The sequence below is a fragment of the Aquarana catesbeiana genome, linkage group LG07 (assembly GCF_042186555.1).
Source record: "Aquarana catesbeiana isolate 2022-GZ linkage group LG07, ASM4218655v1, whole genome shotgun sequence".
Taxonomy (NCBI): Eukaryota; Metazoa; Chordata; class Amphibia; order Anura; family Ranidae; genus Aquarana; species Aquarana catesbeiana.
The window spans coordinates 7685165-7701012 of record NC_133330.1 but is presented as its reverse complement, the minus strand read 5'-3'; the positions used below and the strand labels follow the sequence as shown (position 1 = coordinate 7701012).

Sequence of the window (15848 nt, the reverse complement as noted above, 5' to 3'; positions counted from 1 at the left end):
AAGCAGCTATAAACCCCACCAATGAAGCGCCACGTCTGCAATCTTGTGATTGCATTGACGTGGCGCTTCCCATAGTGCACTGTGTCCAGCGCCCGAACACAGTGCACTTAGTTAAAGGACATTTTTTTTTCAATTTTTTTTTTCTTAAAGGGGCCATTTAAAAAATTTTTTGTGACTACAGGAGGGGGTCCGCCACTGGCCCATTGGCTGAGACACCCCACATACCCATAACCTGACCTTATGTTGCCCTTCTCATATCTAGTAACATCAAGTACCCAGCCACCTAGTGGTAGAGGAGAAAAGTGCAGCAAGGCCAAACTTGGGGAGAAATCAATGGTTCTCTAACAATCAACCAGGGTAACTACTCCTGGCAAGTACATTTGTGAGAAGCAACCCTGCCTAAACTCCAGGGTGCTACAAAAGCATGACTCCCACAGGCAGAGGCATGATGGGGCTTGTAGTTTCGCAACAGCTGGAGGGCCACCAGTTTGAGACCCCTGCATTAAAGAGAACCCGTTACAACAAAATGGTATAGCATAGGGGACTTAATGGTGGCACAGGGCCTGAGCAGCAGATCACAGTGTGACAATGCTGGATCCTCTGGGTAGATGAATATGTGAATCGAGGAGAACGCTACATAAGTGGTAGGAGGGCGTTAGAAATAAAAAAATGTAGGTGGAGGGAGTGTTGTCTTTATGTATCACCTGTGACCTTTGTTGTAAGAATCAAAGACTGCTGAGACTGCTTTTGATGAATTTTCCAGCTCCTAATGTGGCCCCAAAAGGAACAGCCACCCAATCCAACAATTATAATTACGAGACCAAAGCCAGACTGGCCAATGATGGCTCACTAACAAATGACTACTCGCACTGCAGTCACACACATTATGACTTTGAGCCTTGGTGGAATTTGGATCTGAAATCCAGGATGAGGATCTTCTCCATCGCCATCACCAACCGAAAAGATTGTTGTGGCTTCAGACTCAACGGGGCCGTAATTCGTATAGGGTTCTCTAAAGATGTGAGAAATAATGCAAGGTAAGGATACAGTGGGGTGTCATGTTGGTGAACTACATGTACTATTGTCATTGATGCCACTCCTATATTTAAACACGTTTTACAGTCACATGATTCAAAATTAATTATATTGAAGATAACGGCGCAGGAATACCAACAATAACATAAAAGTGTATCTAAATGCAAAACCAAAATGTCATATCGTGCAGCTTACCGGTTCTCAAATGTGGTGGCTGCATTCTTTTTCTTTTTTTGGTAGGTGTTTTCTTTCTTCATGTCCACCTGCTAATCCTGCCAGCAACTCACTTCCTGTCCCTTGGGGACAACAGTCTCTCACTATACTGTATCTACAGAGGAATAAAGTTGTCACCTTAGGACAGGGGTTTCAAACTCAGTTTCATCGTGGGCCACATCGGTATTAAGGTTGCCCTCAAAGGGCCAGTTGTATCTGTAAGGATGTGTCCAGAGCACCCCAATCCCCTTACATCAGATGCCAAGAGCCCCCCCCCAAACTATCAGAAGTCAAGGAAAATCATTTGGTGGAGGGGAGATTATGGTGTGGGGTTGTTTTTCAGGGGTTGGGCTTGGCCCCTTAGTTCCAGTGAGCATACCAAGACATTTTTGGACAATTTCATGCTCCCAACTTTGTGGGAGCAGTTTGGGGATGGCCCCTTCCTGTTCCAACATGATATAGGTACCAGTGCACAAAGCAAGGTCCATAAAGAGCTAGTTTGGTGTGGAGGAACTTGATTGGCCTGCAGAAAGTCCTGACCTTAACCTGATAGAACACCTTTGGGATGAATTAGAGCGGAGGCTGCGAGCCAGGCCTTCTCGTCCAACAACAGTACTTGACCTCACAAATGCTCTTCTGGAAGAATGGTCAAACATTCCCATAGACACTCCTAAACCTTGTGGACAGCCTTCCCAGAAGAGCTGAAGCTGTTATAGCTGCAAAGGGCGGGCCAACTCAATATTGAACCCTACGGACTAAGACTGGGATGTCATTAAAGTTCATGTGCCCCAATACTTTTGACAATATAATGTTTATTGATTTTCTTATACAGAAATTAGAAAGCATTGTATATATGCTAGAAATAAATTAATAGCAATTGAATTTGGAAATGAAAGATGCATAAAATTAATTGATTGATGATTGCTCTTCCTCTATGTTCCAGGTGTGCTAGCCTTACCAGCGTGGACCAAGGAGGAACTCTGGCCGTGAACTGCCGTGGCATGGAGGGGCGCTACGTGTCTGTTTTCATCCCACGTCGTAGAGAGTACCTCACCCTCTGTGAGGTTCAGGTCTTTGCTCTGCCATCTGAGGAGCCAGAAAGCGGTAAATATCAATAAACCGAGGACAAGAATTCTGACCTAATTATTATTCTTCAAAAACGTACAAATATTTTTGCCTTTCCAGGTACGGAAGTTTCCACCCAACCTCCAAAGTCCGAGCAACCTAAACGTATGTATGTTATTACACGCTGAGAAACGTTCTTTAGATTTCTCCATTTTTGGCACTTCTGAACTCCAATGGAACATCTCTATACCTGACTTAACTTTTTTTTGCATATGCATCCTTGCCATTTTTTTGTGATACGGTACTGTAACTGACAATTGCGCGGTCGTGTGATGTTGTACCCAAATAAAATGTATGTCCTTTTTTTCCCCCCCCCACAAATAGAGCTTTCTTTTGGTGGTATTTGAAACCACCTCTGCGGTTTTTATTTTTTGAGCTTTTGTCTTTAAAAGACAGACATTTTGAAAAAAAAAACAATGTTTGCCTAGCCAGTGTTTTTCTAAACTGTGGGAGGTGCTTTTACTAGGGGAAGACATGGATCCATGTCTCTGCTTTGCAGGAACACAGGATCCATCCCTTCCCTCCAGTCAAAAAAACGATCTGCCTTGTTTAGATAGGCAGATTGTCATTCTGCCTCTCTGCTGTATGATAGGAGGGTGCTGGTGGACAATGAGTTTGCAGTACCTGCCGATTGGCTCCCACAGCAGGGGGCGAACCACCAACGGCACGCAGTCCCGCCCGCTAAGTGTCAGATCATGTATTCAGTATCTCACAAAAATGAGTACACCCCTCAGTCACATTTGTGTAAATCTTTTATTCTATCTTTTCATGTGACAACACTGAAGAAATGACACTTTGCTACAATGTAAAGTAGTGAGTGTACAGCTTGTATAACGGTGTAAATTTACTGTCCCCTCAAAATAACTCAACACACAGCCATTAATGTCTAAACCGCTGGCAACAAAAGTCAGTACACCCCTAAGTGAAAATGTCCAGATTGGGCTTAAAGTGTCAATATTTTGTGTGGCCACCATTATTTTCCAGCACTGCCTTAACCCTCTTGGGCATGGAGGTCACCAGAGCTTCACAGGTTGTCACTGGAGTCCTCTTCCCCTCCTCCATGATGACATCACAGAGCTGGTGGATGTTAGAGACCTTGCGCTCCTCCACCTTCCGTTTGAGGATGCCCCACAGATGATCAATAGGGTTTAGGTCTGAAGACATGCTTGGCCAGTCTATCATCTTTACCCTCAGCTTCTTTAGCAAGGCAGTGGTCATCTTGGAGGAGTCCTTGGGGTCATTATCATGTTGGAATACTGCCCTGCGGCCCAGTCTCTGAAGGGAGGGGATCATGCTCTCCTTCAGTATGTCACAGTACATGTTGGCATTCATGGTTCCCTCAATGATCTGTAGCTCCCCAGTGCCGGCAGCACTCATGCAGCCCCAGACCATGACACTCCCACCACCATGCTTGACTGTAGAGACACACTTGTCTTTGTACTCTTCACCTGGTTGCCGCCACACACGCTTGTCACCATCTGAACCAAATAAGTTTATCTTGGTCTCCTCAGACCACAGGACATGGTTCAGGTAATCCATGTCCTTAGTCTGCTTGTCTTCAGCAAACTGTGGGCTTTCTTGTGCATCATCTTTAGAAGAGGCTTCCTTCTGGGATGATGCAGTGTGCGGCGTATGGTCTGAGCACTGACAGGCTGACCCCCCACCCCTTCAACCTCTGCAGCAATGCTGGCAGCCCTCATATGTCTATTTCCCAAAGACAACCTCTGAATATGATGCTGAGCACGTGACCTCAACTTCTTTGGTGGATCATGGCGAGGCCTGTTCTGAGTGGAACCTGTCCTGTTATACCGCTGTATGGTCTTGGTCACCGTGCTGCAGCTCAGTTTCAGGGTCTTGGCAATCTTCTTATAGCCTGGGCCATCTTTATGTAGAGCAACAATTCTTTTTTTTTACATTCTCAGAGAGTTCTTTGCCATGAGGTGCCATGTTGAACTTCCAGTGACCAGTATGAGAGAGTGAGAGCAATAACACCAACTTTAACACACCTGCTCCCCATTCACACCTGAGACCTTGTAACACTAACGAGTCACATGACATTGGGGAGGGAAAATGGCTAATTGGGCCCAATTTGGACATTTTCACCTAGGGGATATACACACTTTTGTTGCCAGCGGTTAGACATTAATGGCTGTGTGTTGAGTTATTTTGAGGGGACAGCAAATTTACACTGTTATACAAGCTGTACACTCACTACTTTACATTGTAGACAAGTGTCATTTCTTCAGTGTTGTCACATGAAAAGATAGAATACACAAATGTGAGGGGTGTACTCACTTTTGGGAGATACTATATATAGATATATATATATATATATATATATATATATATATATATATATATATATATATATAAATATATAGTGATTATCGGGGAAATCTGTGAACTGTTGTCTGATGTATATACCGTATATACTCGAGTATAAGTCGTTCTGAGTATAAGTCGAGGCCCTAATTTACCACAAAAAAATGGGAAAAACTTAGTGACACGAGTATAAGACGAGGGTGAGAAATGCACAGCTACTGCAAGTGGAAAAGAGGGTCAACAATGCCCATTTGCAGCATCACTGTGCCCATTTGCATGCCTCACTGTGCCCATTTGCAGCCATAGGTCCCCTGAACTTCAAACTTGGTAGTTAAGGGTTCCTAGATGCCCCCTAGCTGCAGCAAAAATTTGGGGTCTCTGAACCCAAAGGGTCCCGAAATGACATTGCTGCAGATGGACACAGTTGACCGAATTTGGGGCCCCGTATCTCAGGGCCACTTAGTGCTAAGAACCCCAAATTTGGTGTGCACACCCAGTGGAACTAGCAACATAAAATTTCCAAAGCTGGGGTTTCTAGAACCAAGTAGCCCCGAGATACAGGGCCCCAAACATCAGTTCAGAAAATGTCAAGCACTTTTCTGCAGCAGAGAATGACATTTTCCGAACCAGATTTGGGGCCACGTATCTCAGGGCCACTTGGAGTTAGGAACCCTAGCTTTGGATATGTTATGGTACCAGTTCCAGTGGGTTTGTACACCAAATTTGGGGTTCCTCGCACTAAGTGGCCCTGAGATATGGGGCCCCAAAGTCGGTTCGGAAAATGATTTTTTTTTTGCTGCAGAAAAGTGCTTGACTCCAGTATAAGTCGAGGGGGGCACTTTCAGCACAAAAAACTGTGCTGACAAATTCGACTTATACTCGAGTATATACGGTAAATATACAGCTCCGTATAACGTATATTACAAACTGTATCTTTTTTTTGTTACATTTCCTCAGTGAAACCAAAAGATGAAGATGGAAAAAATGTATCTAAATCAAAGGTAGAAACAGGTAAGAGGTAAGTTTCTGGTTCCAGTCCTGCAAATAAAACTTTCAAGGATGAAAAGGGCTTCTGGGTAATTGTTATATTTACATAGTGTACCTGCAAATCATGTGCCTGCTTGGTTCTCAAAGAGTAACTAAAACAAAGAGCAAAAATTCTGCATGAGCTTTGGGTTGGGGTAGAACCTTCCTACTTGGCCATTTGGTCCACCTGAATCCCTGGCTGCTAAAATGTTGTCAATGATGCCACTCAGGATTCCCGGCAATGTTGTTTGCATTCCAGCAGCTCCAGGTATTCTATCATTTGGCGTCAGTAGAGTGGCGGGGCAGAATTATTATTCAGTGGGTTGTGGTGCCAATGGTACCAATGATGGGCCACTATTTCTCCCACTGATACCAACAATGGGTCATTATTCCTCCCACTGAGGGTACTATTCCTCCCACTGACACCAATGATATGGGCACCTTTCCTCCCACTGACACCAGTGATGGGGCACTATTCCTCCCACTGACAACAGCAATGGGACAATATTCCTTCTATGAGCACCAATGATAATTTTCTTACTCCCACTGACTGCAGGGAACTTTCAACTTCCATGATCGTCAGTCCAGCCCCCCTAAAGTCTGAAGGAGGTTGCCCTTTGTTTAGAAAGTTTGGAGACCCCTGCCCTAAAAGCAATCCAATGCTTCTTTACAATAATCTTCTGATTATCTTTCAGTTTTTGGAAAAGAAATTATACTGTCCAAGATATCTCTGTCCAGTACAAAGAACAACACTGAGGTGAAGCCACCACAAGATTCAACTAAGTGTGCCATAACCGAAGAGCAGTATGAGCCATGGTGGAGGGCAGACCTGAGTAAAACCTATAAAATTCACTCCGTGGCACTGACCAATAGAGGTGGTTCTGATCTCAGCGGGGCCGAGATTCGTGTCGGACACAATGACTCGGACTGGAGGAATAGCAGCATGTAAGAACCTGTATTTGCTTGGTACATTCAATGACCAGAATACATGGAGTGTTCTGCATTAAAATGATGGGCACTGGGCAGTAGTGTGTATGGTTTACATTTGGTTACAGACCAATAATATTTAACATGCTTATCCTAAAGCAGTGTTTCCTAAACACTTGCCTACTGGGCACTTTACCCCCTTCCTGCCCAGGCCAATTTCCAGCTTTCAGAGCTGTTACACTTTGAATGACAATTACGCAGTCATGTAACACTGTACAAATATGACATTTTTATCATTTTTTTCCACACAAATAAATATTTCTTTTGGTGGTATTTAATCATCACTGGGTTTTTAGTTTTTGCTAAATAAATGAAGAGACCAACAATTTTGAAAAACAAATTTTTCTAAGTTTCTGTTATAAAATGTTGCAAACGGGCAATTTTTCTCCTTCACTGATGTGCACTGATAAGCAGCACTGATGGGCACTAATGAGGTGGCACTGATAGGTTGAACTTATGGGCACTTATGAGGTGGCATTTGTGGCACTGATGAGGTGGCACTGATGGGGACTGATGAGGTGGCACTGATAGGCAACACTGATGGGCACTGATGAGGTGGCACTGATAGGTGGCACTGATAGGTGGCACTGATGGGCACTAATAGGCAGCACTGAAGGGTACTGATAGGCAGCACTGATGGCCACTAATAGGCAGCACTGATGGGCACTGATAGGTGGCACTGATGGGGAGGCACTGATGGACAGGACTGATGGGCACTGTTAGGGCTGCACTGACAATCAGGACACTGATGATCAGTGCCCTGATCATCAGTGTAGATGTCCCCTTTCACCAGTGGCAGCCCGTCCATGAGGGGTGCAAGGGCGCCGCCCCCTTAATCCATGTGCCTGGCCCTTAATCTACATGCAGGGTGCCGGACAGACGCATGGATTCCAATGTTTTTTTGTTTTTGTTTTTGAAGCACGTGATTAGAGCCGGCTCTCTCCTCTCCTGACACTGTGACAGCGTGATAACCAGCAAGTGTGTTTACATCGTGATCAGCTGTGATTGGACCCTGATCTGTGTGCCGGGCGCCCACCAGAACTGGATGACCGTGGTCGGGAAGTGGTTAACCACTTCAATACCAGGCACTTCCCCCCTTCCTGCCCAGACCAATTTTCAGCTTTCAGCGCTCTCACACTTTGAATGACAATTGCGCGGTCGTGTAACATTGTACTCAAACTAAATTTTTATCATTTTGTTCCCACAAATAGAGCTTTATTTTGGTGGTATTTGATCACCACTGGGTTTTTTTTTTTTTTGCTAAACAAATAATTATTAGAAAACATTGTAAATAAGTACGTTTTTTCCTTCACTGACCGGCACTGAAAAGGCGGTACCGATGGGCAATGGTGAGGTGCCACTACTGAGGTGGCACCGATGAGGTGGTACTGATGGGCACTGATGATGAGGCACTAATATACAGTACTGATTGGCACTGATAGGCGGCACTGATGGGCACTGATAGGTGGCACTGATATGCAGCACTAATGGGCACTGACAGGCGGCACTGATGGGCACTCATAGGTTGCACTGATAGGCGTCACTGATGGCTCTGATAGGCAGCACTGATGAGGAGGCACTGGCAGGCATTACTGCTGGGCACTGATTGTCACCCCTAATGTCATACCTGGTGGTCCTGGGTTGCATCCTTGGTGGCCCTGGGTGGGCATCCATGGTGGGCATCCCTGATGGTCTTGGGTGGGCATCCTTGAGGGGGACTGCGTTAATAATCAATCAGCGCAGACCCCCCCCCCATCAGGAGAGCAGCCGTTCGGCTCTCCTCTACTCGCGTCTGTGATCAGCTGTGATTGGATATGGCTGATCACATCGTAAAGTGCTTACGTCAGAGGATCTTTACCGAAAGTGGAGATCGGAGATGCGGTGTGTCGGACTGACATATAACATCCAGTCAGGATAACGTAACCACTTTGCGCACGTCAGTGCTTTTTTTCTCAGAAAATAGGTGCAGGAACCCCCCCTTCTAAGTCACCCCTAGTCTCCGCCCCCTACCCACCTCCGAGCACCTTACCTTGGTTCCACCCCCTACCCACCTCCCAGTACCGCCCCTTTTAGAGAATACAGAACCAAGTATCATTCTGTGGCGCTAAGTAATTTGTATAGGGAACAAACCAGCAGCCAGCAACAATAGACATCTCTCTCAACAGTAGATTCTTCTCAGCAACAACGGACCCCCCCAGGAATATAAAACCCCCTCCCAGCAACAATAGATCCTCCACCAGCAACAATACACCCCGTGCAAAAATAGAACCCCACCAGGGTAGTCGCTATAGAGTATAGATCCGTTGGTGGCAATCATCAATAGACCCTCCAGCACATCCCCAGCACCCCTTGCCATTAAATACATTTAGTACTGGAGTTGCTGCAGGTGCCGGAACTGCGTTCCCCCACGTTCCCCCCTGAAAAATGCCCTGGCGCACGTCATTCTGTTATATGGCGGGCGGGAAGTGGTTGAACTAGTCTTAACAAGGATACTCATAGGTGGCAAAGTATGACATGGGCATTCATTATTGGAGTTTGCTCACATTTGATGCTGGCTTGCATGTGGAATTTGTGAAAAAAAATGTAATTTTTGACTAAAGTGGAGAGTTTAAAATGGGAGTCTTCCAACCGCTAACATCTTAAATTTCCTGTAAGCAATAATATTGTAATTGGGATAATGGGTGCTAGCAAATTTGAAGGTTTTGCTTGGTGTCAGTTGGTCACATGTATGTCAACAGCTCCATGATACAGGATACAGCTGTGACAGATGTGAGCGGGTTGCCATTCTGCAAGCTCACATTAGAGATCTGGAGGAGAAAGTTGCTACACTGAGCAGAAAGGACAACCTTGAAAGGAACCCTCTGCTCACTGTGCAGGCGGTTAATGAGGTTGATGTGGAGGGTGGAGGAGTAAGTCAGAATTATCAGGAATATGGGTTAATGTAGCTAGGGGGGGAGGGGTAGGGCCTCACAGAAAAGGAAGGCAAGTCTTGTGCAAATAAACCGCCCGACTCAGAACACCCACAACCCCCCCGTTCGGTCGGTGGGATGGTTATCAGATCCCTATGTCCCTATCCCTATCATACTCTTCATGTGGGTCGGTGGGTGGTACTCGCGGTCGGGCTCTGGCTTGTTGTCAGCTGGCTGTTTTGGCGGCGATACAGAGCAGAGAGATCGCTCCGGTGAGGACGGCCATCTCCCAGATCTCCCCGTACATCCTCCCCGGTGCCGGCCAATTACAGTCACTTCTCCTCTTGGCCAAGCGAGTCTCAGGACCCTCTGGGAGGGGAATCAGTGTGACAATCAGGCCTGTACTGGCCATTGGGACTACAGGGAGTTTCCCGGTGGGCCGATGGCTCAGTGGGCTGGTTTCAGTGACAGCCTGTCAAAGTAATGGCTTTCTTGGTTCACCCTCAACTTCACACAGTGATGTGAGAAAGATGAGAAAAATACAGAGGAGAATAAGTGAAATAGTAAAAGAGGTTAGTGAGGACTCCTTATGTTATGCTACTTATGTTTTTTTGCACAATTGCGTATAGTTTATATACTGTTTTTGTGCTTGTTTGCACAAATAAATTGGGCCGGTCTGGATGAAGTCCAGGGCCAAATTTTTATCCCAGTCCAGCCCTGGTGACAATAGCAAATATTAATTTGCTATTGTCACACAACTGGGTGGGCTCAGGTCACAGTGCTCTGCGCCCCGAGCCCACCCTTTTTTGAAGCCAATTAGAGCCTCGGGCTCTAATCATGTGCTTAAAAAAAATAATCCCATTGCAATCCATGCGTCCGGCACCCTGCATGTAGATTAGGGGGCGGGCGCATGGATTAGGGGGGCACCAAACCTGTGCTTGAGCACCAAAACAGCTGGCAATTACCTGGTCATGCAACACTGTACCCAAATGAAAGTTATATTATTGTTTTCACACAAATAGAGCTTTCTTTTGGTGGCATTTGATCACCGCCAGGTGTTTTATTTTTTACTATATGATCAAAAAAATACCAAAATGGTTGACCAGTAAAGGGTTGACAGCAAGCTTGCACCCCCCCCCCCCCCTCCTGAACTATACCAGGCCCCATATCCTCAGTATTGGAAGGTTGCTAGGGCCCCCCTCCCCCAGCAATCCCTGGACCAGTGTATATGGGGTCCACGGGGGAACCTTATTGTAATCTGGAAGGCCCTTTTAAGATATCTTCCCCTCATCCTCATGTCAATGAGTAAGTTCCATTGCCAGTCGCGATAAGCAACGTCCACAGACGGGTATTATCCCAATGGGGCATCTGGGTGATATGTGGGTTGCCTCCATGCACTAAAGAACTGCCACAGGAATCTTTAGGATGCAAAGGTAATATTTGAATGTAAAGATTCAAGTGTGAAGGTTTTATTCCAAACATGAAATAGGTGCATCAGCCAACACATTTCAGGAATCCACTGATCACCAATGATGGAGAGTCTCCAATGTATGGGGACATTACAATGTTCACTGTGTGAGTCCCTCTTTGACCATTGTTATTATTCATTTAATTTCATGTTCATTACTGAAAACTGGCCAGCTGGTTGCTCTTTGCTTCTGAACTGGAAATATAGTGCATATTCATTGTGGGAGATATGAGTGGCACCATTCAGATCTTGCACCAAGTCTTGGTGGCTTTTGATCACTCTTCCACAGAAAGATACATCTTCTAACAGAATCTTAATTATCTCCCCTTTCCAGCTGTGGCAAAGTCTCCTCTATTGGACTTGGTGAAACCTACTTATTTACATGTAACTTGCTGGAGGGAAAATTCATCACCATAGTTATCCCAGACAAGACGGTGTCACTTGCCCTGTGTGAAGTCCAGGTGTTTGTTCAAGAAGCTGGAGCATCAGGTAAGTTCATGGCACATTTTGCATGGCTATCTTCATGCACAGACACTACTGGGCACTGTCCAGGGGCCCCGGGTAAATGGGTGACAGTTCCCGACCTGCAGTTTCAGCACTCTTCCCAGGGATTAACCCCCAAGGGAGAGCATCTTACTACTGCGCCTGCTTGTTTGGGCGGGATGTGTACTGCTCCGTTCCCTGCTGGCTCTCCTCTCCTATTTATCCCATGTCATCGAAGCAGTACACATCCCACCAATACAAGCAGTGGCAGTAGTAAGATGCTCCACCTTGAAGGTTCTTCCTTCACCCCTGCAAAGCACTGGAAGTGCCAGAACAGGTAACAGCAGCTTCCCTGGGCTGCTCTGCCTGAGGAGACATCTGTGTATTATACATTACTGCACCCTATACTGTACCCACATGCCTTCCTACACTGTACCCACCTGCCTTCTTATTCTGTACCCTCCTGACCCCCGTACTGTGCCCACCTGACCCCCATGTACTCTACCCTCCTGACCCCCCTATACTGTACCCACCTGCCTTCCTATACAGTACTCTCCTGACCCCTGTACTCTGCCCTCCCGACCCCCTTGTACTCTACCCTCCTGACCCCCAGTACTCTACCCTCCTGACCCCCCCTATACTGTACCCACCTGCCTTCCTATACAGTACCCTCCTGACCCCTGTTCTCTGCCCTCCCAACCCCCTGTACTCTACCCTCCTGACCCCCCAGTACTCTACCCTCCTGACCCCCCCTATACTGTACCCACCCGCCTTCCTATACTTCCTGTACTGTACCCTCCTGACCCCTATACTCTGCCCTCCTAACCCCCTGTACTCTACCCTCCTGACCCCCCAGTACTCTACCCTCCTGACCCCCCTATACTGTACCCACCTGCCTTTCTATACAGTACCCTCCTGACCCCTATACTCTGCCCTCCTGATCCCCTGTACTCTACTCTCCTGACCCCCCAGTACTCTACCCTCCTGACCCCCCCATACTGTACCCACCTGCCTTCCTATACTGTACCCTCCTGACCCCTATACTCTGCCCTCCTGACCCCCCCAAACTCTGCCCTTTTGACCCCCCTCTATACTGTACCCACCTGCCTTCCTATACTGTACCCTCTTGACCCCTATACTCTGCCCTCCTGACCCCCCTGTACTCTGCCCTCCTGACCCCCCTGTACTTTACCCTCCTGACCACATGTAAGGTGTCCTTCTGCCCCCGCTGTACTGTGTCCTTCTGCCCAACTGTACTGTGCCCTTCTGCCCCCTGTACTGTATCCTCCTGCCCCTCCCCCCATACTGTGTGTTCCTATATCCCCTGTGCTGTGCTCTTCTGTCCCCATACTGTGCCCTCCTACAGCCCCTGTACTCTGCCCATCGGTCTCCCCTGTACAGTGCTCTCTTTCTCCCCCACTTTGCCCCACTGACCCCCATACTCTGCCTTTCTGATCCCTTGTACTCTGCCTTTCTGACCCCTCTGTACTCTGCCCTCCTGAACTCTGCCCTCCTGACCTCCCTGTGCTCTGCCCTCCTGACCCCCCCTGTACTCTACCCTTCTGACCACATGTAAGGTGTCCTTCTGCCCCCTCTGTACTGTGTCCTCCTGCCCAGCTGTACTGTGCCCTTCTGCCCCCCTGTACAGTATCCTCCTGCCCCTCCCCTTATACTGTGCCCTCCTACAGCCCCTGTGCTGTGCTCTTCAGCCCCCATACTGTGCCCTCCTACAGACCCTGTACTGTGCCCATCGGTCCCCCCTGTACAGTACTCTCTTTCTCCCCCAATTTGCCCCACTGACCTACAATAAAAAATAGTGCAGCACTAAAAATCTCAATCAATAATTAGAAATGTCCATAGATAGAGAAACAATATGTATCAACGGTGATGCAGAGTGCTTCATGCAAATCCACAGTGCTCTTAAATCCGTGCTCCCTCTCTTGCCAGTCTAACCGCTCACCTTGTTATAGGGACCCCTGAACTAACAGGAAGGTCTCATAAGCGTCACTACTTAATTAGTGGTCAGGGTAGTATCTTGGCTGGAAAGCTGGAAAACTCTTCCTTAATAGGGCTCAACACCTTTCTTCCCAATATGCATGGAATAAACAAAGAAAATACATAGTGCTCTCTGTATGGCTTTAAAAAACGATTCCTTTAATTAAAAGACAGGTACTCACATATATAGCACTATGGCCAGTGCTAGGCATTAGAGCGCATATTAGTTACAGATGACAATATAAGATAAGGCGGCTGCAGCGACGTCTAAACCGGGATAAAACCAATCGGGGATCCAAATCCACTGGGTTCCCAATTTCACAACAAAGCAGCTCTGATGTACTCACTTGTCCGGTTCTTCATTCATATATAAAACATAAACTTTAAATATTTATAGATTACCATCAGGGAATTTGTTTTTTTATTATAATGACCATCTCCTGAGACCCCCCGCCCCTCCCCCCCTTCTATGGAAAAGTTTCTGCTGTATAAAATAGAAATAAACAAAATTGCGCTTGGAAAAAATAAAATAAAATAAATACCAGTGAAAAAAATGTGAATAGAAATAGGATGACACCTTAATACAAGTATCATGAATGAAGTTCGATAAGCTGCGGTTATAAGTGGGGCCCACCAACAGAATAAATAAAACAAGTAAACCGCGCTAAATATGAGTCCAATTAACAATCAGTGAAAATAAAATAAAATCAATTAAGTCCAGAATAATGCAGTAAATTCTTCTATGCGATGAGGTGAAGAAAAATGGAAGATAACTGTGTGGTGAACTGCTTACCAGAACGTAAGCCAAGTCAGGCAGATGGCTTAAACCCAGCCCGGGCCTTTAGGAGCACTCCAAAGTGGGCAGAATCCGTCATGCTCATGCAGCAGAACGGGTCCACATAGGGTTTAATTACATAAAAATACAAAGACCATAGCGTGATACTGACATAAACATATTACATCAAAAAAAGAGGAGTGTTCACACAAATAATCATAAAAATCATAAATGCACCCTGAATGTGTAGCAAATACAGGGACGTGAAAAAAAGTGACATGCAGCATGCAATGAATGGTGTCCTTGGAAATATGATATAAAACACCAAATATATCTGTTTACCAGAAATAAGGTTGGACAAGCAGACCAAACATCAAAAAGCAGAGAGAACACCCGGTGCACAAACACAAGAGGCCGCTTACCAGATGGTAAACTGGTGAGAATATAATCAGCGGTAGGCTTATTGCCTCTGTGTAACCCAGAGTATAAACTTGGATAGACCCATAGGGGTTCCTGCTCACCAGAAGATTGACTGGAAATAGCCCAAAACGAAACTTTGGCGGAGTCACCGCGATCCCGTCATGGCAGGCTCTTCACAGGCTCAGATAGGTATATATGTTCAAAGAGGAGAAGCTGCATATGTATTCACAGCCTTTGCCAAGACACTCAAAATTGAGCTCAGGTCAGACCTGACTTGGCTTACGTTCTGGTAAGCAGTTCACCACACAGTTATCTTCCATTTTTCTTCACCTCATCGCATAGAAGAATTTACTGCATTATTCTGGACTTAATTGATTTTATTTTATTTTCACTGATTGTTAATTGGACTCATATTTAGCGCGGTTTACTTGTTTTATTTATGCTGTATAAAATGTATTATATGTGTGCCATTAAGCAATATGTTGCCATTTGTGGCTGATTATTATTGTTCATTTAGCTTTAGTTGAATTCATTTAAGCAGTGAGGACCTGTCCTTTCAGTTTATCTCAATATCTCATTGTGTTTCAACTTCTTAGATGGCCTTCCAGGTTCGGTTGGAGATGACAAGTCCCAGCAGCCAAGTCATGGAGGTAATGGCTTGCATTATACACATAAAGGACCGATCACCATTGGCTGATTTTTTGTTTTAAAATGCACCCTAACTAATTAGGACACACTAGTAACATTGGACCTCTGCAGACAGACCACTTCTTCCATACAGAACACAGGCTTTTATACTCTTTCTAAAAAAAAAAGAGAGAAAACTGTAAGGCTCCTTTGACACCAGCGGACCGATAGGACCACCCATTGTTTTCTATGGGGCGGTGGATGTGTCCACTGTCACACGCTGCCATCCGATCCAATCCGGTCAACTAATAACAGACAGATGGGGATACGTTCACCACCCGTTATCACAGCACATGCCGATCACCAGGTCCCGGCCAGTGATTGACCGCTGGGCAGGGGCGGCCTGTCCATTAAGGGCACATGGGCGCTGCCTCCCCTTTCCATCGCCGCCACCCCCTATTCA

General features: G+C 46.2%; 1 protein-coding gene across 1 annotated transcript in view; it reads left to right on the top strand.

Annotated features, from left to right (window-relative positions):
• LOC141102651 (uncharacterized) overlaps window positions 1–15848 on the top strand; it is an 85902-nt gene that overhangs the window by 45528 nt on the left and 24526 nt on the right. Inside the window, exons 11-17 of the mRNA XM_073591558.1 lie at window positions 764–1037; window positions 2192–2352; window positions 2434–2478; window positions 5653–5706; window positions 6417–6666; window positions 11420–11574; window positions 15355–15408. Coding sequence (XP_073447659.1) covers window positions 764–1037; window positions 2192–2352; window positions 2434–2478; window positions 5653–5706; window positions 6417–6666; window positions 11420–11574; window positions 15355–15408 — 993 coding nt within the window. The remainder of the gene's footprint in view (window positions 1–763; window positions 1038–2191; window positions 2353–2433; window positions 2479–5652; window positions 5707–6416; window positions 6667–11419; window positions 11575–15354; window positions 15409–15848) is intronic.